This window comes from Danio aesculapii, chromosome 15, assembly GCF_903798145.1.
Source record: "Danio aesculapii chromosome 15, fDanAes4.1, whole genome shotgun sequence".
In the NCBI taxonomy this organism is placed as follows: domain Eukaryota; kingdom Metazoa; phylum Chordata; class Actinopteri; order Cypriniformes; family Danionidae; genus Danio; species Danio aesculapii.
The window spans coordinates 28,950,579-28,976,146 of record NC_079449.1 but is presented as its reverse complement, the minus strand read 5'-3'; the positions used below and the strand labels follow the sequence as shown (position 1 = coordinate 28,976,146).

The following is a 25,568-nucleotide window of genomic DNA, read 5'->3' as shown; positions in this document are numbered from 1 at the left end:
AGCCGACAGTGCATTGCAGGAAGGAGATTTGAGGACAGGACGCCTCATTCATCTCTGACTCACGTTTTCCCAAGCTCCTCAATGAATATCCATGAATAAACTTGCTGCACAGGGGAGCAGATGAGAACAAACCGAACGAAAAACATCACATCACAGCTAACACTCTTCTCAATCTCCCACAGTTCTCCGGGACGATTTCCGGCAGCCTCCCAATGACGTGGTGGTGGCAGCAGGAGAGCCCGCGGTGCTGGACTGTGTGCCTCCCAGGGGTCACCCTGAGCCCACCGTCTCCTGGAAGAGGAACAATGTTCGTGTCAGTGACAAGGACGGCAGGATCTCTGTGAGTCAATAGCAGAAAGTGCGATGTTGGCTCAGGAGGGAAGGCTGTGACATCATGCTAGTTCTCTGAAACCAGCATCGACTGAGACATAAATCAGTGCAGTCGCTCTCCAAAAGATGAGATCACTGACTTATAATGATGAAGTGTCCAGTCAAAATCAAAGGGTGTCGCTTGCATGGTTGTTCTAGTTAATTAAAAACTAAAACCATAAATAAGCATTTCGTTATTTGCAATGGTATAAGTGTTTATAAATACAGTTGAAGTCAGAATTATTAGCCCTTCTGAATTATTAGCCCCCCTGTATATTTTTTTTTCTCCAATATCTGTTTACCAAAAGGAAGATTTTTAACACATTATGAAACATAATAGTTTCAATTAATAAAAAATGTAAAATAATTGATTTCTTTTATTGTTGCCATGATGACGATACATGATATTTTACTAGATTGTTTTATACAAGTGCAATTTAAAGGCTTATCTAGGTTAATTAATCTAACTAGGTGAATGTATTGCTTAAGAGGGCAAATAATATTGACCTTAAAATGGCTTTAAAAAAGTTTAAAACTGCTTTCACTCTAGCTGAAATAAAACAAATAAGGCTTTCTCCAGAAGAAAAAATAATATAGGAAATACTGTAAAAAAATTTTGCACTGTTGAACATCATGTGGGAAATACTTGAAAAAGAAAAACAATTCACTGGAGGGCTAATTATTTTGACTTCAACTTGTGATCAATTTTTTTACCTATTTATGTATTGTGTGTGTGTATGTTGTGTTTTAAAGGGAATGGAATTTAATATATGACTTGTTGAATAACTGGAAAAATGTAAATTAAAAAAATATGAATTAAATTCATTAATTAATAAAGACACAAATATGACAGAAACGCTTAATAAGTATGCTAAATAACTACAATTAACATGAACATCTAAAAATAAAAGAAACAAAAAAAACATAATTTATAGTGTATTTGTAGTATATTTAATAAAGGCTATATAGACATATTTGTTTAAAGAAGAAAGAATAACTTCAAATTGTCAAAAACACAGCAAAGTAGCCAAAAGTGACTGAACTTAAAATGAAAACAAAATGTCATTCAAACTAATAACAAATTAAATATTTACTGAGTGATACTAAATTAACAGATAGGGCTCTATTTTAATGATCTAGGCACAATGTCTAAAGTCCATGGCGCAAAAGCATTAAGGGCATGTCCGAATCCACTTTTGCTGTTTTATGTATGGAAAAATACATAAACATACATGGTGGACTTTGTTAGTGGAAAAACTGAATGGTTCACTAGTGATAAAATAGCTAAAGTGAAAAAGCCCCCAACATGAAAAAGGCATGGAGGTAGTGTTTTTTATATTTGTGTAGAAAATAATAGTTTTTGTAACATTTTAATAATTTTTTCATTTGTAAAGATATTTAACTGTTGTTTTTCATCCTGTGTGTATTAAGCAATGTGTACACGTTTAAGGCGCACAACTAACGCACTAACGCAGGACTTTAGACCAGCTTGTCAATTGCGCAGTCTATTTTAGTTTCTCAAAATAGCAACACACAAACAATGCGCCTTAATACACCTCTTTTTTTTTGACCGGCACATGCATGAGTTCACAAAGTGGAGCAAATGTATATTTTTTTAAACAATCTGGCACAAGACGGCAAAATTAGGGTTATGCTGGTCTGAAAATAGCAACAAAACGCGCCAAACACATCTTGCGCCGGGTATATGATAGGGTCCACTAGTGTTATGTTTTGCTGTTATGTAAATAGAAACTTCAATTATTATTATTTTTTATTTAAAAATGTAAATGTAATGGAGTATAAGTATTCAATGCAAAACTAAAACTTAAAAAAATGCAAATGAGCAATCTTTGCCAGTTAACTGAGCAAACGTTAAGATTTTACTTTTTCATTAAAATAAATAACGTCACACAGGCACTAACTGCAATAAATGAATAAATCAAATCAAATGTAAAATGGGAAGTAATTCAAAATAAATAAATAAAAGACATTATAATGGTGTTAATTAACACTTATGATTTCTGAAAAAAATCTGTTTGGTTATGTGACCTCATAAATCCTTTAAATAAATGTAAAATGAATAATTGTGTGCACCCTAATCTAATTTCATTTAAGGCAAGAAGAGATTCAATATTAGTGAATACTTAACATTCAAAATCAACTTGAATAGTGATAAGTGTGATTTTTCTCTTCTTCAGATGCGTGGTGGCAAGCTGATCATTTCTCACACCCGGAAAAGTGACGCAGGCATGTATGTGTGTGTGGGCACCAATATGGTGGGCGAGAGAGACAGCGATCCAGCCGAACTCGTAGTGTTTGGTAAGTCTAGTTTCTGCCTCATTAATTTGCTTTTAAAAAAGTGGTGAAAATAACTGTGTGTGTGTGTGTGTGTGTGTTTTGTGTGAGCAGAGCGGCCAGTGTTTATCCGCAGACCTGTGAATCAGATTGTTCTGGCTGAGGAGAGTGTGGATTTCTTGTGTGAGGTTCATGGAGATCCGGCTCCGACTGTCCGCTGGAACAGAGACCAGGGAGAATTACCACGCGGGAGGCAAGAGTCTGCTTACAAACACTCGTGATGCTGTTACTGCAGTTCAAATGCCAGTTTAATGACATATTACACAGTGACAGATTAGAAAATCAGCTTTCTGTTCTCATTATTGCTGAATTAGAGAAGATATCTTAGTAAACATCAAACTGAGCATTATGTAACCTCATATACTCCATTAACATAGAGCAATAACATTTGATTTCAGAATACAACTACAGAAGCTTAAAGGGACAGTTCACCCCAAAATTTGATGTTAATTTATTCACCTTCAGGACATCTTCAGTAGGACATTAAAGATTTTTAGCTGAAATTGTAACATAATTCTCTGTGTGCCCACCCCAAAAAAAGGTACACCTTACTAGCACCTACTGTTTTAGGTACACCTTACTAGTACCGGGTCCCCTTTTGTCTTCAGAACGCCCTAATCCTTTGTGGTATAGATTCAACAAGGTACTGGATGTATTCCTCAGAGATTTTGATTCATATTTACATGATAGCATCATGCAGTTGCTGCAGATTTGTCGGCTGCACATCCATGATGTGAATCTCCCCTTCCACCACATCACAAAGGTCCTCTATTGGGTTGAGATTTTGTGACTGTGGAGACCATTTGACTACAGTGAACTCATCGTCATGTTTAAGAAACCAGCCTGAGATGATTCACGCTTTATGATATGGTGCGTTATCCTGCTGGTAGTAGCCATAAGAAGATGGGTACACTGTGGTTATAAAGAATGGACATGGTCAGCAACAATACTCAGGTAGGCTGTGGCGTTGACACAATGCTCAGTTGGTACTAATGGGCCCAAAGTGTGCAAATAAAATATCCCACACACCATTACAGCACCAGCAGCAGCCGGAACCATTGATACAAGGCAGGATGGATCCATGCTTTCATGTAGTTGACGCCAAATTCTGAACCTACCATCTTAATGTCGCAGCAGAAATCGAGACTCCTCAGACCGGGCCACTTTTTTCCAATCTTCTATTGTCCAATTTTGGTGAGCCTGTGCTCGTAACCTCAGTTTCCTGTTCATAGCTGACAGGAGTGGAAATCTGCTGTGTTCTTCTGCTGCTGTAGCCTATCCGCATCAAGGTTAGTTGTGTTGCGCGTTCAGAGATGCTCTTCTGCATATCTCGGTTTTAACGAGTGGTTTTTTGAGTTACTGTTGCCTTTCTATCAGCTGGAACCATTTGGCCATTCTCCTCTGACCTCTGGCATCAACAAGGGATTTGCACCCTAAGAACTGCCGCTCACTTGATATTTTCTTTTTTTCGGACTATTCTCTGTAAATCCTAGAGATGATTGTGTGTGAAAATCCCAGTAGATCAGCAGTTTCTGAAATACTCAGACCAGCCCGTCTGGCACCAACAACCATGCCATGTTCAAAGTCACTTAAATCACCTTTCTTCCCCATTCTGATGCTCGGTTTGAACTGCAGCAGATCATCTTTATAATGTCCACATGCCTAAATGCATTGAGTTCATGCCATGGGATTGGCTGATTAGAAATTAGCGTTAAAGGGCAGTTGGACAGGTGTACCTAATACAGTGGCCTATATGTATATGTATATATATATGGATGGATGGATGGATGGATGGATGGATGGATGGATGGATGGATGGATGGATGGATGGATGGACGAACAGCTAGGCAGACAGACAGACTGACTGACTGACTGGTTGATTGATTGATTGATTGATTGATTGATTGATTGATTGATTGATTGGCCAAACAAAAACCTCTTTAATACATGTGGCTCCTGATGATACATTCAGGTATTATAGAGACACAATCTGTGTGTGCAAGAAATTTTACTTATTTAGGGGCACTCATTAAAATACTCATTGGAAAAAAAACTGAATGTTAGGAGTCTTCCAAGACTTGGACTGCTATCAATCTTAGTTTACATTAGTAAATACATTAAGTAACATTAAAATTAAGAAATTGTGATATCACTATTTAAGGTAAAATATAAACCTAAAATGAGAAACACTAAAGTAACAATGCTGCTTTTAATACTAAAGTAAAAATAAAAATAAATACTTTTTCATAAAATGATTAAGTTAAAATTCATATTTTCCCTTTTAATGAAAACGAGTTTATTACCATTTTTAAAAGACCTGACTAGCCTCTTGATTCCATTATTTCCCCAAACAGTTACTGTATATGTCTCCTCTCTGTACTGTCAAATAAAAATAGTTGCAGAAGCTCCTAGAGGAAAATATAATTAGTGTTTTAGAGGGTTTGGGCCACAGTGCAGTGCAGTACAATGGTATATACGGTATAATGGAGACCCAGAGAAATGTCCACTGAGAGAGCAGAGGAGCGCAGACAGGCTGTAGGAGGAAGGTGAGAAGACTGTTCAATCTGCTCCCCTTTTTTTCACCTTCTTGGCTCAATAGATTCGAGATCCGCAGTGACAACAGCCTGCATCTGACAAGGGTCCGAGCAGAGGACGAGGGCACTTACACGTGTGTCACCGAAAACAGTGTGGGCAAAACCGAAGCCTCCGCCGTGCTGCAGGTCCATGGTAAGACATACGCATATGCATGATTTCACAGCTTTTTACTGCTGCATTCAGTGTTGGTTGTGATTATTTACAGCTTAACTAGTGGCTGTAATTAAATGACTTATCAACTGAAAAACGTAAAGCAAGAGATTTCATTTTTAGGTCATTTAATTAGATGTAGCTATATTTGATTTAAAGGGATAATTCAACAAAAATAAAAACTATGTCATGGTTTATTCACCTTTTTTTTTGTTCTTTTGATATTTTGTAGAATGTTGAAAATCTGTAACCATTGACTTCCATTGCAGGAAAAACAAATACAATGAAAGTGAATGGTTACATGTTTCTTTCTACCCAATATCTTCTTTTGTGTTCAACAGAAGAAAGAAACTCATAAATATGTCATGTTTTTTTCTACATATTTCATTAAGAGACATAATTTACATATGCATCCTTAATGTTAATGGTGCTCGGCATAAATGAGTTCACGCCTCACAGATCTCTCTTTTTAATCAATATTTTCTACAGGATGCTTTACAATAATATATTTGTGCATATACATTAGATTATTCAGTACCAAAGACAAAACGAGTTCTAATCGAACAACAAGAATTAAGATCAGAGTCCAAAAATTAGTACAGCCAAATTAATATGTTGAGGACAAATGTTAAAGGGCACCTAATTGACCCTTTTTTAAGATTTAAGATAAGTCTTTTGTGTCTTCAGAATGTGTCTGTAAAGTTTCAGCTCAAAACCACCATCAGATTATTTATTAAACCTTTTAGAATGTTGGAATTGTCTGAACTGAACGCAATGTAGCTGTTTTTGTTGCCTGTGCCTTTAATGCTAGTTCTCTCTGCCCACCATTCCCACGTGCCTGTCAGAGTGTGCTTCAATATCCGCCTTGGCTGTGTCAGATAAACCGCACAGTGACGGACGTGAAGGAAGCAGATCTCACGTAATGTTTGTGAGAAACTGATTAAAATAATTTAATATTCACAAACCAGGATTGAAACGTCTTCTTTTATAATTGTACTGACATGCGGCTGTGGTGATAGTAAAGATGGTAAAATCGCTGTAATTCATTACAAACATGCACTGTTTTAAAAAAATGTAACACAGTTTATTAATAAAAGTAGTCAGGCAGGTCCAATGGGTCCAAACAGTATCATAGAGGTAATCCAGAAGCGTAGTCAAAGTCACAGGCGAAGAAGTCAATGCAGATGGCAAACAACATAAATGAGGAAACAAGGCTAGGATGAAACACAGAAAGTCTTAGACAAAGAAATGCTTTGTAGTGTTACAGATAAACAGTGAACAAGACTCAGCAAAGTGTGTGGGAATGTGAGGTGTATAAATAGTTTGAGTAATGAGTCAATCATGAGCTTCAGCTATGTCTGTGTCGGTGCCTGAATAATTGTCAGCTGTGGCAGGAGTGATGAGTGCAAAGACTTCTGGGAGTTGTAGTTCATATCAGCGGCACATGTGTAGTTTTCTATTATCTTTTATGATGTTATTAATTGTTTTTGATGTTAGTTGACCAAGCACTTTTTTTAATGTATAGAACTGTTTTGTTTAAATGCACCCAAAATATTGGCTTTATTTACTGTCAAATGGATCAAAACGTTCATTTTAAAAACAGGGTCTTTTTATTAAAACGATGAACTGCATCAGAAATTATGTCAAAAAATGCTGTCATTCCTTTGATAAAGCTAAAAAGCCATGATTCAAATGTTAAGAGTTCACTTTGTGTTTACTTCTGTGGGTTGATACTTCATCACCTCGGAATTAATTATTAAGGTTCAGAATCAGAATCAGTTTTATTGCCAAGTGTGCTTCACACACACAAGGAATTTGTTTTGGCTACAGAAGCTTCCAGTGTACATAAAGTGACAAGTGACAACACAAAATAAAAAAATTCTAAACATTAAACAGATGCGGTTAGTCAAGAAACCTGGATGTTGAGTTGTATGTACAGATTGTTATAAATATACAGGTTATAAGGTGCTGTGTACAAGTGCGAATGTAGAAAGAATTGCATTCTATATTGATATAAGGGGCTGTATACAAGTGCGTATGAGGAAGTATTGCACATATTTATTGCACAGTAGGGGAATATTTAACTGTTCATAAGGTAGACAGCCTGAGGAAAGAAACTTTTCCTGTGTCTGGCTGTTTTTGTGCTTGGTGCTCTGAAGCGCCGACCAGACGGTAACAGTTCGACCAGGTAGTGTGCTGGGTGCGAGGCATCCAGAGTGATTTTGTGAGCCCTTTTACTCACTCTGGAAGAGTACAGTTCTTGAAGTGTTGGAAGGGTTGTGCCAGTGATTCGTTCAGCAGTCTGAACTATTCGCTGTAGTCTACGTAGGTCGGTTTTGGTAGCTTTCTATCTGCGTTCTGAATGATTTGAGATATCGAGCTTTAAAGTTTTTGCATTCCATAGCAAACAGTATGTGTAACATTTGTTTTTTTTAAATAAAAAGTCTTAAAATGTAAATAACTTATAAAAAACATCCCATAATGTAAATAAGTTGTCATTTAATAAGAATATGTCAATAAGTCAATTTTGACAAAAATGTGAGATAATTCACTTATAATTCTAAGGTGACGATTTGTAGATATACTTTAAGTAGTATTGAGTAAAACACCAAAATTCCCCATTGACTAATAAAAAAAACATTTATAACATCGTAATTTAAATATTTTAATGACATCGTAATTAAAAGAATAATTTTTTATGATGTATTTAGTCCCCAACACTGGTCGCTTTAAATATAATTCATTACTAGTAATGTATTATTAGTAACTATAATTAGTAATTATTAATTACTAGTAATGTATTATAATTTTAGTAATTTTACCCAGAGATCATATCTAAAATGTTGTTTTGGTCATTCTAAAACACCTTAACTATTTCAGTATCAGTGTTGTTATATTTTTAATTATCTCCAGAACTGTCAAGAGTGTCTGTGCTCTGCGTCTCACCCCTTCAAATGCCACCACGACTTCATTGCGTGTCGCCATTGTCTTCCGAGGCGCAAGTCATTTATTAAATGAAGAAAAGATTCACGCAGCTTCTTCTACCGCAGAAAATTCCATTTTTACTTTTGATATTTTGCGCCAGTTTATCACAGAGTGGTGATTTTGTTCTCTTTGACTAGAAAATGCTTTATTCGCACATCTTTAATGTGGTATTCCAGTTTTGTGTATAAATTTAATTTGCATCTTTGGATGGAAACATAGCTACTGTTATAGAGAGCACATTAGCGTATATATAACATTAGCATTAATTAATTATAATAATAACATTCATGTCCACAGTTGTTGGTTTAGTTGTTTAGCTACACGAAGATGAATGCTAAAAGCAGAGCATGGCAATCTGTTTTTATCATGGCTGCATCTGAAAGCTTCAAAATGCTGCCTTCGGAAGTCCAAATCCAAATTCTTCTTCACCTCCTGTCTCAGGAAGTACTTTTTTTTGATTGAATATTTTTGAAGGCAGCATTGGTGTGCCGGTCACTGCCTTTCATTTCTGTTGGTTAAGCTAAAATATAAAAGTGGCATCTCGAAGTGCTCCTTTTGGTGTGGTTTTGTATGGAAATGTTGGAAATGTCGACATTTATAGAGAGAAGTTTGTATTGTAGTAACCGAATATTCCATTAGTTATGTCACGATCATCAGTGATCGTAACTTCCTAGATCGCTGGATCTCACACACAATAACCTATGGACTACAAATCCACCATTCATGGACTACATATTCATACATGCACTCTGTTCACACACACAAATGCTTCCTCATTTGAACTGATGAGACTCCAACAGCTGTTGCAGCTTCTAGACTGATTACAGACACTATTTAAACAGCACACACTCTCACTTCCATTACCGAGTCTTGTTTTCTGTAAAGTGACATTACAACGCATTTCTCCTAGTCTAGTTTTCCCGTGTTTTTACCTTAGCCTAGTTTATCTTATTTTCCTGTCTGCCGCCTGCCTTTTGACCTCTCGCCTGATACATTTGACTACGATTCCGGACTGCCTTTATACATCTGTTTGCACCTGTGTTGACCTTTGCTTGCGTGACTTTGATTGAACCTGCAAGTGGATCCAAAATTCAGTTGTCTGTGTCACTCCTTGTGTTACACATTATAACCAAAGCGCTCTCTGATTTGTTGTACATTATTAAACTGTTATGCTGTCTCAGAAGTCTGAAATCCGTTTTGTGAGGGATCAACCTGTAAAGTGGTTTTTAGTAGGGATGCCATGCCAACTTTTCATCTGTGACATCAGCAGTGTTATCTATACATTTTTGGCAGATTTTTCTAGACTTATTGAATTCATGGATCATCTCTAGCCAAATAATTGAATTAAATAATATGTGTTTTTAATAAAACACTTAAGGCAATCGATCAAATCAAATGAACAATTACCAATGCTTGCACAGCTAGCATATAAACATTTTAAGTGGCAATACATTTCTTTAACTTAATTGTATGAATGATCATAAGAATTTTTGGAAATTTTAAGTATAAAACTCTTAAGTGTAATATATTTGTAATTCATTCAGCAACACATACTGTATATTTCACATACATCAGACTCAAGCAGTAGTTGTATTTAAAGCCCTAGTTCACATAAAATAATAAAATGTGCTCAAGTGGTTTCAAACATTTTTCTTTATTCTTTCTTATTCTAGTTTCTTTATTCTGTTGAACATAAAAGAAGATATTTTGAAGAATGCTGGAAACCTGTAACCACTGACTTCCATGGTAGGAAAAACACATACTATGGAAATCAATGGTTACAGATTTCCAGCATTCTTCCGAATATCTTATTTTGTGTTCAACACAAGTCTAAACTGTTTGGAAAAAGTGAACGGTCAATAAATCATGAGAGAGCTTTTATTTTTGAGTGAACTATACCTTTAAAACTTTTTTTCTATTGCTTTATGAATCGAAAACAGACAATAGCTGCTTATCTATATTGAAAGTCACCAAATATTAAATTCTTGTTCCTGAATTGAAGTCAATGTCAGGAGAATGACACTGTTCTTCCTCTGACATATAACAACTAAACTGGATGTTATAAATATAACAATCAAAAACTCAATACAGACAAGCATTACTGGTGCTGTGTAAGAATGGACGTGTTGTGTGAGTGTAGCGTCATGAGTCTCGCAGTGATTGCATGACAGTTGGCAGCCCTGTTTTTAGTGATGCACTTGACAAGACTCATGCTGATGATATTGTTATATCATGAACTACAAAGCTAAAAGTCAAACGAAATAAAAAAAAACAATAATCCAGGAAATACTGTTATTTTGAGAGAGTGAGTTTGCTTTTCAGGACGATGCAGTGGCGCAGTAGGTAGTGCTGTCACCTCAGAGCAAGAAGGTCGCTGGTTCGAGCCTCGGCTGGGTGAGTTGGCGTTTCTGTGTGGAGTTTGCATGTTCTCCCTGCGTTCGTGTTGGTTTCCTCCGGGTGCCCCTGTGTCCCCCACAAGTCCAAAGACATGCGGTACAGGTGAATTGGGTAGGCTAAATTGCCAGAGATGGGTTGCAGCTGGAAGGGCATCCGCTGCGTAAAACATGTGCTGGATAAGTTGGCGGTTCATTCTGCTGTGGCGACCCCAGATTAATAAAGGGACTAAGCCGAAAATAAAATGAATGAATGAATGAGTTTGCTTTTCATTCAGCTTGTCTGCTGTTTTATTCAGATATTTGTTTATAGTGATCAAAAGTTTCACAAAACTCAGATCAGTCTGTTTTTACTTCAAATTTCTAAATTATGCCGGTTTATTTAGATGAAAAACTGCTCATGCTGTGTCTTTGTTTGGAGCATGATTAAAATGCAGTGGTTTTCTTTAATCACAAATGGAAATAGCACCGGCAGAGCCTTACTTTGTTTGTATGAAAATAATTATTTTATGTAACTTGATTTGTGATTCGTTTTAAACATTCAATTTAGTTTTTTATATTCCAATTTCACTAATAAACATGTAGCAATAGCCTGATAAAAGGATATTGTTTCGTTTCATTCATTCATTTATTTATTCATTCATTCATTCATTCATTTTCTTTTCGGCTTAGTCCCTTTATTAATCCGGGGTCGCCACAGCGGAATGAACCGCCACATTGTTTCATTTACTTCATTATTTTATCACCTCACAAAAATAGCTTTTTTTTGCTATTATTATTATAAATATTATTCATTTTCTTTTCGGCTTAGTCCCTTTATTAATCTGTCGCCACAGTAGAATGAACCGCCAACTTATCCGGCATATGTTTTTTTGTGTTTTTTTTTATGTCCTTCCAGCCGCAACCCATCACTGGGAAACATGCATACACACTCATTCACACACACACTCATGCACTACGGTCAGTTTTTAGCATATCCAATTCACCTGTACCACATGTCTTTGGACTTGTGGGGGAAAACAGAGCACCCGGAGGAAACCCATGCAAAAACGGAGAGAACATGCAAACTCCACACAGAAAAGCCAACTGACCCAGCCGAGGCTCGAACTAGCAACCTTCTAGCAATAGGCGAACGTGCTACCCACTGCCCCAGCCCGTGGCTATAAATATTATTAATTTGCTAATTTATATTATTATATAATCAATGTTCACTTGATTTATATTTGATTATTTGATCATGATTTCTATTTTACTAAAGTAGGCATACAAGCATGCAAAATTAATTACATAACATGAACTTTTAAAATTTAAAAAGGCTGTCAAAATCAGAAAAAAACACATTTGACTTTCTAAATGAGTGCATTACAATACTTTAAGTAGGGCTATCATTAAAAAGTTTATTTTAAACTTTAGCTGAGCAGAAATCCCTAAAATATCTTTAAAATCCATGCTTTAATTTTTCATTTGGTCTTGAGTCAATCAATTACAGAAGGTTAGAATGGTTTTGTTTATTTTCCTCAGATATATTGTCTGATGAAAGACAGAGCCAATATTCCATTGCTCTGAATTCGTTTTTATAAAAGGGCAAATTCATTCATTTAAAAGTTTGCTTTCTAACTGGTTAGACTTACAACATGTATTTTTTTTTAGATAGATACTCCACAGCGATGGACATTTTGATGACTGTGTGTGTAGGCTATTTGATTTGGTCGCACACTGTTGTACGGTTATGAGAGATTACTGAGTGTGGTGGCGGCTGAGAAAGCGCTTATGTTATGAGTCCATTCTACATGATTCAGCCTATCCCGGCTTCTCTTAAATCGCCTCATTTGCACCGCACCATTCGCGCGAATATCACTGCAGGATGTCTATTTACGTCTTTGCATTGATTAACATGTAAATCACTCACGATTGATGCTTCATCTGCGTATGGTGTGAATGCACCATTACAGCACGTTACAAATGGATCGTGTTGGAAATGTACTTTCTTGTTCTATGGTGCGCTTGGTTAGCCTACCTTTGACTAGACCGTTCTCACAGTAGAGCTAAAATAAAGAACTGTCCTGGGAAATAAGCGACTTTCCTAAAAAAAAAATACGGGACATCTGATCACCCTTAAGCCACCTTTCCACTGCACACGACATTCAGGCATGACTGTCAGAATACTCCCCCTTGTGGCAGTCACACAGAATTGTCGGTTTTGCCGTGCACTATGGGAGAGCAGCTGATTCTCGCGGTGTCCGAATTATAGGAGTGCAAAAGTAAGAGCCTTTATTGTCTGTGCATTCACCATGGTTGAATGAATGAATACTATACACTCATAGACGCTAAAACTTCTTGAGGGATTAAATTATATATTATATATTATATATTTATTACTCATTTATGAATAGAAATGTTTTTTAATATAAACTTTTTCTGATTCAAAATATAACGAAAAACTACTATTTTTCATCTCGCTCGCACGGACCTGCTTAGACAACACAGGGAATACACCACATCCGGTCGGCCAGTCGCATATGGTCTAGTCGCAGGAGTTCAAATATTTCAACGAATCCGCAACTCAAATTGGATCCGAATTTTACGAATACGGAGATGATCGGAACTCCACGCAGCTCCCGGACTACTCTCCAATGGAAATGAATGACTTCTGGTCTGTCGCTTGTCATGTGCAGTGTAAAGGCGGCTTACTGGGGTCTAAATAGGGCTATTCAAAACTCTGATTGAGCTGCAGCCACTCTGAGTCATAGTTTATCACCGTCACTGTTACTTCACATTATCGACATGCGAAAGTATAACGCAAAGAGGCGTTTCCCACAGCATGGCTCAAATTATTTCATCAGCCAATCAAGAGCCCCCTTTTCTCGCGGGCCCTGGAGCTTCAGCCCTACCTAGCCCTTATGTTAATCCAGCCCTGATCATGGCATCTTCTTCCAGTGTCTTTTAATGCAAAATCTGTTTTCTCACCCTGAATGATTTGCATTATTCCGTGGAAGATAAAATGTAAGTGCTTTTGTTATTGTTTTGGAGTCCTTTGTGTTTCACTCCATGGCTGAAAACAGTTTTTCATCCTTCAGAAAATCTTCCTTTGTGATCCACCGAGGATAAAAACCCGTACAGGTTCAGACCCACACAAGGACGAGTAAATGAAGTCAGAATTTTCTACTTCAGGCCACTCACTGTGTTTTTGGAACAGAGCAACTATGTGGAGCTTATGTTAAAGCGTGTGGATTACTGTATCTGACAGCTGTTATAGAGAGACGGTGTGCTTCAGCAAACTGCCGGAGTGCAGAGGCAGTGTTAATAGAACGTGGCAAAGTGAGTGTGTGTGAGTGTGTGTTTGCATGTGCGTGGAAACGAGAGAGGGAGAGCTGGATGGGAATCTAACTGGCACAAGCCGGGGGAAGCAGCTGTAGAAGACCTGATTCAATTCATCCTCCAGTTATTTTGCCAGTCTGAATTAAGATGAGACCAAGCAGCTCCTTCCCACCGCCTCGCTCTCCCTCTCTCTCCATTTTCTGACTCAGGGCCATTTTCTTGATGTTTCATTTGTGAATTTTCTGTCTCATTTGCCTTGATGTTTTGTTGCCCTTCATCATTTCATCCTTACCAACCTTTCCTTCCTCCTCACTGCGTGTTGCCGCATCTCACAAGGTGGCATAGCAGACTGTTTTATGTCTGCTCCTTTGCATTGTGGGTACGTGTGTAAACGCTTCAAAAAGACATTTTAAGTCATTACTCTGATCCTGCCATTAGACTAATGGGGATTTCATAGCTCGTGAAATAAGAAGTTTAAAGCAGCTGCTCAGCATTAATAACACTGAAACATAAAACCAGAGAGAGACTATAGCACGTTTCAGAACTCAAATGCTTTACGTTTTTAGGAATCGCCAGAGAGTTTTACATTTATAATCGTGCATGTGGCGTGACCTTGTGTCATCCTCTATTAGTTGAGCTACAAGGATTTTGTGACGGAATTCAGTTGATGTGCCATCATCCGCTCTCAGATTATGGAAATATGGAGTAAAAATAGGAGCTTTTGGATGTGACTTATTAATTAATGCACATGCTTTGACACATTTAATTGTAGCACCCATGGAATCTGACTTGTGACCATGACTGATCCCGTTAACACATCTGCACGATTTCTGCCCTCTGTCACTGCAAAAGCAATTAAAATCAAGTTTACTTTAAACTATTACATTTGTAGCATATGCAAATAGGAGACAAATTTGCTGTTTGACGTACCTGCTAATTAGGGATTGGACATTTCTTTCTGAATGTTTGACTGTTAAAGATAATGATGTTGTTGCATGTGAATTAACTGATGTTATTTAATATCATGGTCACAAATATGGACCTTATACAATTATGCAAATGTAGCTCCCAGATGACTGATGGATATAAAATATGATGCCTTAAAGGGATAGTTTAACCACACATTTGTATTCTGTCATTATTAGTTACGTTTCCGTCCAACATCGCGTGTTTAACTTGTGTGCAAATTTGAAATATTGCATAAACCATTTGCGAATAAAGCTAATCAAAGTTGTCACCCAAATCAAAATAACTGCAAATCACAGTCACTGCACAAGACTTGAAATGTAATCTGCTCAACACATAAAATGCAATGAAGACTGTCGTATTATTATCTTGTGTTCGGAGGCGGATGCCTGGTGTTTGGGAATGCAGTCGTGCGGGACCATTCTGGGAAGGAATTAAACCAAATGATTTTGATGAAAGATTTTAGATCATGTTTTTTAATTTTAAAGAATAACTAAAACAACATTTGAAGGCAATGAAATTGGTCGGTCCAGTTATCTAATCACATCCACTGTTGAGACAAAATTGGGTTACACTTTATTTTAAGGTGTGCTTGTTATACTGTAGCTATTCATTTAAGTGCTGTCTAATATAAATTATTATATGAACTTTCTGCAGTCTATGGTTAGGCTTAGTAAGGGTTTGGTGTTAATTGCATGTAATTATGCACAATTAATTGTAAGCACATGGAAAAGACACCTTAAAATACAGTGTTACCCAGTTATTTGTGCGTCAAAGGATTTATTCAGTGAACATGTTTAAGCCTATGAAGTGAGATAATCTTTTGAATCAGTTAGTCATTACCTGTAGACTCGCTGTAACCGGATCATTTAAATCAACCAGCCCTTGACTAGAGATTCGCCCTAACTGGATGATCTAAATCAATAAGTTTTCACTAGTGACTTGGTTTGATCAGATCACGTGAATCAGTGAATTGTTCACTGGAAACTTGTTTAGACCAAATAATTTGAATCAGTGAGTTGTTAACTGGTGAATCGCTCTGACTGGATCATTTGAATCAGTGAGTCATTAACTTGTGACTCGCTCTGACCAGATCGTTTGAATTAGTGAGTTGTTAACTGGTGATTCACTCTGGCTGAATCATTTGAATCAGTGAGTCATTAACTGGTGACTCACTCTGACCAGATCATTTGAATTAGTGAGTCGTTAACTGGTGACTCGGTCTAACCGAATAATTTGAATTAGTGAGTCGTTAACTGGTGACTCGGTCTGACTGGATCATTTGAATTAGTGAGTCGTTAACTGGTGACTCGCTCTGACCTGATCATATGAATTAGTGAATCTTTAACTTGTGACTCGCTCTGACTGGATCATTTAAATCAGCAAGCTGTTGACTTAGGACTGGATCTAAATGGATCATTTGAATTAGCAAGCTGTTGACTCGCGACTTGGTTCTCACCTGATCATTTGAATCAAGGATTTGTTAACTGAAGACTCGCTCTAACTGTACTATTTGACTCAGTGAGTTGTTAACTAAAGACTCACTCTGATCAAATCATTTGAGTCCGCAAGTAATTGACTGGAGACTCACTCTAACTAGATCATTTGAATCAGTGAGTTCTTACTGCAGACTAGTCTGACCAGATAACTTGAATCAGCCAACCGTTGACTGAGACTGGCTCAATGAGACTTTGATGATAGCTTGACTCTACATTTGAACTGTAGGCTATATATCTGACGATGTATGACTGTAGTTTGAATTACTCCCTTATTTTGGCACGACCCTCCAACACGTTAACATTAAAGTACAGAATATCACTTTCTGTATTATCCCGAAGATCATATCATTTATTAATAAAACATTATAAACATTTGTTTGATGTGTCAGAAAAAAGACGAGGCATTTCTCTGGCAAAAAGGAGTCCTTCATATGTTCAGTCAACAGGCTTTCATAGACTGTCTAGAAATGGCAATGGCAATAGAAAATCAGTTAATACATGAAAATCTCCCGTCCCACCTGTCAGTGCTGATAAAACTGAGAAAATGTTACATAGAAATTAAATAGCAGTTTTTTTCTAGCATATTTGTGACAAACACTTGAATATTCTTCACATTGATCCACCAATAACTAAAACATGAGGAACAAAATCCCAGTGTGTTGTTTTTTTGTCACTCACAGCATCACTCCCGACATGAGCCAGTCTCAGTCTCTCAGTGGAACTCCACCTGTCACAAAAATCAGGATTTCACACCTCACTTTTTGCTTTTTGTGAGAAAGATTCTGGCTTCAATTCTTAAATTACTGAATGTATTATGCTGCAGCATTATGCATAATTCCAGTCACCGGTGAGCCACTCATTTCAGCAGGTTTCCTCATATTGGCATTTGGCGATTTTTCAGTTTGGACCCTCTTGTGCTGCAGATCTTCAGTCCCATATGGGTGATTCTATAATTGCGGGTGCCCAAAATCATTATTTTTATTTAACTATTTTCAAATATTTATATTTTTCATATTTTAAACATTTGTTACTTTTTGTCATGGATCACACGATGTTAAAGCTAATTAAAATATAATTTATTTTTCTGCAAAAAAGTGTCTAATATAGCTGAAAACATTTCTTGTTGTCATTATAAACTATTATTGTGTTCTAAAAATGCTTGACTTTTCTTTTTATATTTTATATTTCTATTTTAAGCCCCACACTTTTAAAAGTGATTAGTTGACTTTATTTAAAAAAGAGAGTAAACTCGTTGCCTTTTACTTATTAAGTAAACAAACTATCTGCATATTTAAAAAAGTTAAGTTAATGGGTTTACTGACTTTTTTTTAAGTCAAACCTACTTGTTGCTTTCAAAGCAACGGGTTTACGTTCTTTTTTAAAGGGGTGGTCCAGAGCGTATTTTTAGGGTTTGGTTGTGTTTATAAAATGCAAAGCAATGTGTGCTCATACTTCATTTGTTAAAAAAAATCACATTATTTGTTCATATATCTTACTTTGATTATATACAGCTACTCAGCTAACATGAAAATGACCGTCATATTTCCTAGTTCATTAAAGGCCCACCTTTAAAAGGCTCTGATTGGTCAGCTAACATAATGTGCTGTGATTCGTGGATTGGCTCACGTCACCAGGAATACCGTCACGTGTCTACAAGCATGCGCTTTTTGCGCTGTGTAAACACTCAGTCATGGTAGCCGTATCAGTTTGTGCCTGAATCAGACTGAAAATGACACCGAAGACACAGCTGAACTTCATGCTGCTCTCTAAAATAAAATCTGACAAGTGTCTTTCATATACTGTATATTCGGAATAAGCATGTGCAAGTAACATTAAAACATTCACATATCTCTTGCGAGTTTGTTATTTGAGATGTAGAATGCATGGAAAGCGGCGCTGGTGAAGATTGTAGGTGTCTACAGCAGTTTGATAGATGAATATACCATATATAAATAAATATATATATAACATACCATTAATGCTAGAACTGTGCATGTAATAGATCAATTTTAACAAATAAAAACACTTACAAGTTGTGACTCACAATCCACAGCTTCTGCTATTATAGTTGGAGGAGTTTTAACCAAATCCAGCACTGAACTGGGAGAGATTCTGGAAGTTCTCCTTTGTCAAATGCTAGCTATATATATTTTTGATAAATCTCTGGAACATAATTAATATTAAGTTGTAACTACTTCTCTCTTTGTGTTATGTCCTTGGAAGCCCAAATACAGAATCAGAAAAAGCTCTGTGGAAAAGCAGCGTTTAGAACATTACAGCGCCTCTGGCCATGCCCCTTCACTGGCCAGGGTGTATGCATGTGGTGAATGCGCATAACCTGGAGCATTTATGATCTCACTAGCCTGGATGTATTTTTTTGTAGTCCCCAAACGTCGTTCGATGTAGGCTTTGTTAAGCTAACTCCGTAAAAACCAGTGACTCCCTTTACATTGAACTTTGAGCGTATTACATTCAGAGATGTTTATGTACAGGCGGTTCATTCCGCTGTGGCAACCCCAGATTAATATGGAGCTAGATTTGTTTCTTTATTATTTAATCAAAAATATTTACTTTTAAGGAAAAATTAAGCACATAGTAATTAAAAAATAAAAGATTGCAAATAAAAAAACATTTCATTCAAAAAAAATATGTCAGTGATAATAAAATGTTTTGCATCGCAAAAAATAAACTATGCAGTAAGCACAATTTTCATTGCACACTCATTAATTTTGCTCTCTGTTCTGCTGTCATTTATTGCACATCTAGAATCTTTGCTTGCGAATTGAAAGGTTTTGCTTGCATGTTGAAAAGTTTTGAACCACTGTATGCTAGAGTAATTTTTGTGTCTTTATTATTCAAACAAATATATTTAGTATTAGACCAAAACTAAGTACATTGTAATTAAAAAATAAAAGATTAAAAGAAAAAAAAACATTTAATTAAAAAATGTCATTGGTTAAAAAAAATCTGCATTGCAAAAAATAAACTATTGCCATTTTATTCAGTTACCAGTGGGGTTTTTATTCATTTTGCTTTCTGTTGGGTCAGATTTTTTTGCGGATCTTAAATTTTTGCTTGCGAGTTGAAAAGTTTTGAACTCTTCAGCGCAGGGGGCGGTATCTTCCCTCTGGGATGAGAGGCCTTTTTCTATTGGTCAAACTGGATTGACGTCACAGGTTGACCACGCCCACTACATGTTCGCGCGATTGGATTCCTAACAGTTAGATGAGCGAGCGATGGCGAGCAACAGGTTTACTTCGAGGTAAGTTAACAAAAACTGTATAACTTGTATATTATTATCCACATGTCCCATCGGATAACATAAGGACTGCTATTATTAGCTCGGAGTACTTCGTAATATAGATGAGTAATCTCGATTAATTTACATTTGCTGTCGGCCTTCAGTAGTGCACAGCTGCAATAGGCAACGGAATATACAACGCTGTATGTCATTTTGGAAAATATACATTAATGTACCGTCACTGTAAAAACAGGCTTTGCTTATGTCTGTATGATGTCTGTAGATGAAGGCCAGGTGTACCTTAACTTCCGGTCGGAAACTTTTGTAGTGAATTATCAAGGTTCACAAAACGAAGCATTCTTTTACCTGTAATGTTAGACATGTAAGAATAATATATAGATAAAGTTTCACATTTTTTAATTAAATATCTTGTTTAATTATGTAATACATAGTCTATGCTTTATATAAAATATTCTAACACGTTTTTTTCTTTTTGTGTTTACTGATTACTGTTTAAAAACCTTATTTTTCATAATTAAATTTATGTTAAATCTTCACTATTCCAAGCATGATGACATTCAAATAAGATTTATGCTGATGCTTATTTGCTTTACTTCTGTTACTGTAGTAACGTTAGGTGATATTTTCTATTCAGACAATCAAAATATTTAAGGATCAAATCTGAAATTATCTCAAATGCAGATATAACGTAAAATCCATGTTTCCAAATCCAAATTAGATCTATTGACCACAGAATTTGTTCTCTTTTTTTATTGTATATACATAATCTCTGAAACTGAACATTTGATAAAGTACTGTAGGAAAATAAAATATATATATTTTTAAATAAACATTTTTTGTTCAGCCAAATTTGAAGTTAAAGAAATGGCAATATTTTGTCTACAACTTACCAGTAAAAATTATACCCAGTCTTCCAGTGATAATAGGTTCAGTCAGGGTTGTACCATGCAGTCTGTGCTAAAGTAGATCATTCAATTTTACTTAATTCAATTTCTTTTCAAAAGATTACCTTTTGAAAAATCTTTTGTTTTTGTGAAGGAACATGATTTCATATCACATAATCAGGAAGAAACCATTATTTTGTAGAACAACATACCAGAAAATATTTTGAATTAATTTCAAGTCCATATCACCTATTCCTTCACATTTGATGCAATGCTATGCAATTCTTCTGAATGCCATGAATGTTACCTTTTCAAGTAATTTTGTTAATAGCTATATTGTTTATCTTTACAGATCTCTTCAGTGGGAGATTTTGCGTAGGTCCACTGATAGACTGGGGCACGTTATTGATCGGCAGCCCATTGATGTTGAATATCTGCAGTTGGTTTGCAGTCAAGAGCTACTGTTTCTTCGAACAGGAGCATCATATTTAGAAATTCCACAGTGCGTGGTGGATGCTCTTGGACACTTATCTGAGGTCATCTCTAGCTACCTCTCACAGAGTTTTGTCCCTCCACTTTTAGAAAATGTAGCTGTGGCTGAAAGTTTTGGAAGTGTGGGGCATCCCAAGTTAAGCATACAAAGAGAAACACTTCAAGATTTGCTCAGCATGCACTTACCACTGGCCTCTTTGGCTAAAGTGCATGGTATTTCAAGATCTACCTTATACAGGCGAATGAAGGAGGAAAATCTGTCAGTAAGGAACAGCTATTCAGATATTTCAGAGGAATAAGGAAGAATGCCTCATATATTTATAATTTCTGAGAGACACAGCGTCAGTGGCCGTCAGCCTGTCATTAAGCAGAGCAAAGAGGGTTGATGTTGTCCATCCACAAGATGGCGACAGAGACCTCATAATAAGCCCTTAGAGGAGAGGAAACCCAGTGTAAATTTCATACTACAGCTGATCAAATCATTATTAAACTGGTAAGTGACTTTCTGAGTATCAACTTGTGATTGGTGTCTATGTGGAGAAGAGACAAGGGAGCAGGAACAGAGAAGTACTCCAGCACCATCTACACGTTGCATAGACATCTTTACTTGTCTCCATGTAACTCTGTGTCCCATTGCTTGTAGAGATCCCTTTACAAGCCTATATCCAGCATGAGGCATTCTTCCTTTTATAGATCTAACCTTCTGATCAAGCTCATGATCTGAAATATCTGAATAGCTGTTCCTTACTGACAGATTTTCCTCCTTCATTCGCCTGTATAAGGTAGATCTTGAAATACCATGCACTTTAGCCAAAGAGGCCAGTGGTAAGTGCATGCTGAGCAAATCTTGAAGTGTTTCTCTTTGTATGCTTAACTTGGGATGCCCCACACTTCCAAAACTTTCAGCCACAGCTACATTTTCTAAAAGTGGAGGGACAAAACTCTGTGAGAGGTAGCTAGAGATGACCTCAGATAAGTGTCCAAGAGCATCCACCACGCACTGTGGAATTTCTAAATATGATGCTCCTGTTCGAAGAAACAGTAGCTCTTGACTGCAAACCAACTGCAGATATTCAACATCAATGGGCTGCCGATCAATAACTTGCCCCAGTCTATCAGTGGACCTACGCAAAATCTCCCACTGAAGAGATCTGTAAAGATAAACAATATAGCTATTAACAAAATTACTTGAAAAGGTAACATTCATGGCATTCAGAAGAATTGCATAGCATTGCATCAAATGTGAAGGAATAGGTGATATGGACTTGAAATTAATTCAAAATATTTTCTGGTATGTTGTTCTACAAAATAATGGTTTCTTCCTGATTATGTGATATGAAATCATGTTCCTTCACAAAAACAAAAGATTTTTCAAAAGGTAATCTTTTGAAAAGAAATTGAATTAAGTAAAATTGAATGATCTACTTTAGCACAGACTGCATGGTACAACCCTGACTGAACCTATTATCACTGGAAGACTGGGTATAATTTTTACTGGTAAGTTGTAGACAAAATATTGCCATTTCTTTAACTTCAAATTTGGCTGAACAAAAATGTTTATTTAAAAATATATATATTTTATTTTCCTACAGTACTTTATCAAATGTTCAGTTTCAGAGATTATGTATATACAATAAAAAAAGAGAACAAATTCTGTGGTCAATAGATCTAATTTGGATTTGGAAACATGGATTTTACGTTATATCTGCATTTGAGATAATTTCAGATTTGATCCTTAAATATTTTGATTGTCTGAATAGAAAATATCACCTAACGTTACTACAGTAACAGAAGTAAAGCAAATAAGCATCAGCATAAATCTTATTTGAATGTCATCATGCTTGGAATAGTGAAGATTTAACATAAATTTAATTATGAAAAATAAGGTTTTTAAACAGTAATCAGTAAACACAAAAAGAAAAAAACGTGTTAGAATATTTTATATAAAGCATAGACTATGTATTACATAATTAAACAAGATATTTAATTAAAAATGTGAAACTTTATCTATATATTATTCTTACATGTCTAACATTACAGGTAAAAGAATGCTTCGTTTTGTGAACCTTGATAATTCACTACAAAAGTTTCCGACCGGAAGTTAAGGTACACCTGGCCTTCATCTACAGACATCATACAGACATAAGCAAAGCCTGTTTTTACAGTGACGGTACATTAATGTATATTTTTCAAAATGACATACAGCGTTGTATATTCCGTTGCCTATTGCAGCTGTGCACTACTGAAGGCCGACAGCAAATGTAAATTAATCGAGATTATTCATCTATATTACGAAGTACTCCGAGCTAATAATAGCAGTCCTTATGTTATCCGATGGGACATGTGGATAATAATATACAAGTTATACAGTTTTTGTTAACTTACCTCGAAGTAGACCTGTTGCTCGCCATCGCTCGCTCATCTAACTGTTAGGAGTCCAATCGCGCGAACATGTAGTGGGCGTGGTCAACCTGTGACGTCAATCCAGTTTGACCAATAGAAAAAGGCCTCTCATCCCAGAGGGAAGATACCGCCCCCTGCGCTGAAGAGTTCAAAACTTTTCAACTCGCAAGCAAAAATTTAAGATCCGCAAAAAAATCTGACCCAACAGAAAGCAAAATGAATAAAAACCCCACTGGTAACTGAATAAAATGGCAATAGTTTATTTTTTGCAATGCAGATTTTTTTTAACCAATGACATTTTTTAATTAAATGTTTTTTTTTCTTTTAATCTTTTATTTTTTAATTACAATGTACTTAGTTTTGGTCTAATACTAAATATATTTGTTTGAATAATAAAGACACAAAAATTACTCTAGCATACAGTGGTTCAAAACTTTTCAACATGCAAGCAAAACCTTTCAATTCGCAAGCAAAGATTCTAGATGTGCAATAAATGACAGCAGAACAGAGAGCAAAATTAATGAGTGTGCAATGAAAATTGTGCTTACTGCATAGTTTATTTTTTGCGATGCAAAACATTTTATTATCACTGACATATTTTTTTTGAATGAAATGTTTTTTTATTTGCAATCTTTTATTTTTTAATTACTATGTGCTTAATTTTTCCTTAAAAGTAAATATTTTTGATTAAATAATAAAGAAACAAATCTAGCTCCATAGATTAATAAAGGGACTAAGCCAAAAAGAAAATAGATGAATGAATGTTTATGTTCACACATTACACATCAACTAAAGTTTAAAATATGATATCGTTGTGGACCACCCCTTTAAAGGAAAGTTCTAATCGCTTTTTACAGATTTGGAATTCTGCAAAATTAAATTGTTTTAAAATAACATTGATTTTATGAAAAATGTGTGTATACCTAGCCTTTAAATTGGTGAAATTTTTCTCAGACAATTATGTAAAACACAGAAAATGTTGTCACTTTCGCTCACTGATAAGATCTGAAAGGTACAGTATGTGTGTCTCGCTGAGAAAATATTTTGATCTGAACAGTTATCAGTTGATTTGTAAAATGTTACCGAAATTTCAAAACCAAAAAAAAAGGAATCATTACTGATCACACAGTGGGATGCTAAAGGTCTTTCAGTCTTTTAAAAAGAATTCCATTAGTGACATGTTTTTGGCAAAAGAAAAAGAAAAATATCACTCATATTACTGTCAAGCTCTGTTATCAAAGGAGAAAAACAGTGTTGACAATACATAACAGAACTGACATGGTAACAGTTGCAAACTATACTATAAATACACTACCGCTCAAAAGTTTGGGGTCAGTAGGATTTTTAAATGTTTTGAAAATAAGCTTATCCTGTTCACCAAGGCTGCATTTGTTTTATCTAAAATACTGTATAAATTGTAAAATTGTGTGTATTGTAGTGTGTAACTGTTCATAAGTAGTTTATAATGTAATTATTTATTTCAGTGATATTAAAGGTGAATTTTCAGCTTCATTTCTTCAGTCTTCAAAGTGACATGATTCTCCAGAAATCGCTCTAATATTAATTATTATTGTAATAATAATAATAATAATAATTATTATTATTATTATTATTATTATTATTATTTATTATTATTATTATTATTTATTATTATTATTATTTTATTATTATTATTTTATTATTATTATTATTATTATTATTATTATTTATTATTATTATTTTTATTATTATTATTTATTTAATTATTATTATTATTATTATTGTTATTATTTATTATTATTATTATTATTATTTATTATTATTATTTTTTATTATTATTATTATTGTTGTTGTTGTTGTTGTTATTATTATTATTATTATCATTATTATTATTATTACTGGTAATAATAATAAAAGC

General features: G+C 35.5%; 1 protein-coding gene across 1 annotated transcript in view; it reads left to right on the top strand.

Moving 5' to 3' along the window:
- The window catches only part of LOC130242151 (roundabout homolog 2-like), a 130,874-nt gene that overhangs the window by 46,258 nt on the left and 59,048 nt on the right, over positions 1–25,568 (top strand). The window contains exons 3-6 of the mRNA XM_056474173.1: positions 183–340; positions 2,568–2,688; positions 2,779–2,917; positions 5,324–5,451. Coding sequence (XP_056330148.1) covers positions 183–340; positions 2,568–2,688; positions 2,779–2,917; positions 5,324–5,451 — 546 coding nt within the window. The remainder of the gene's footprint in view (positions 1–182; positions 341–2,567; positions 2,689–2,778; positions 2,918–5,323; positions 5,452–25,568) is intronic.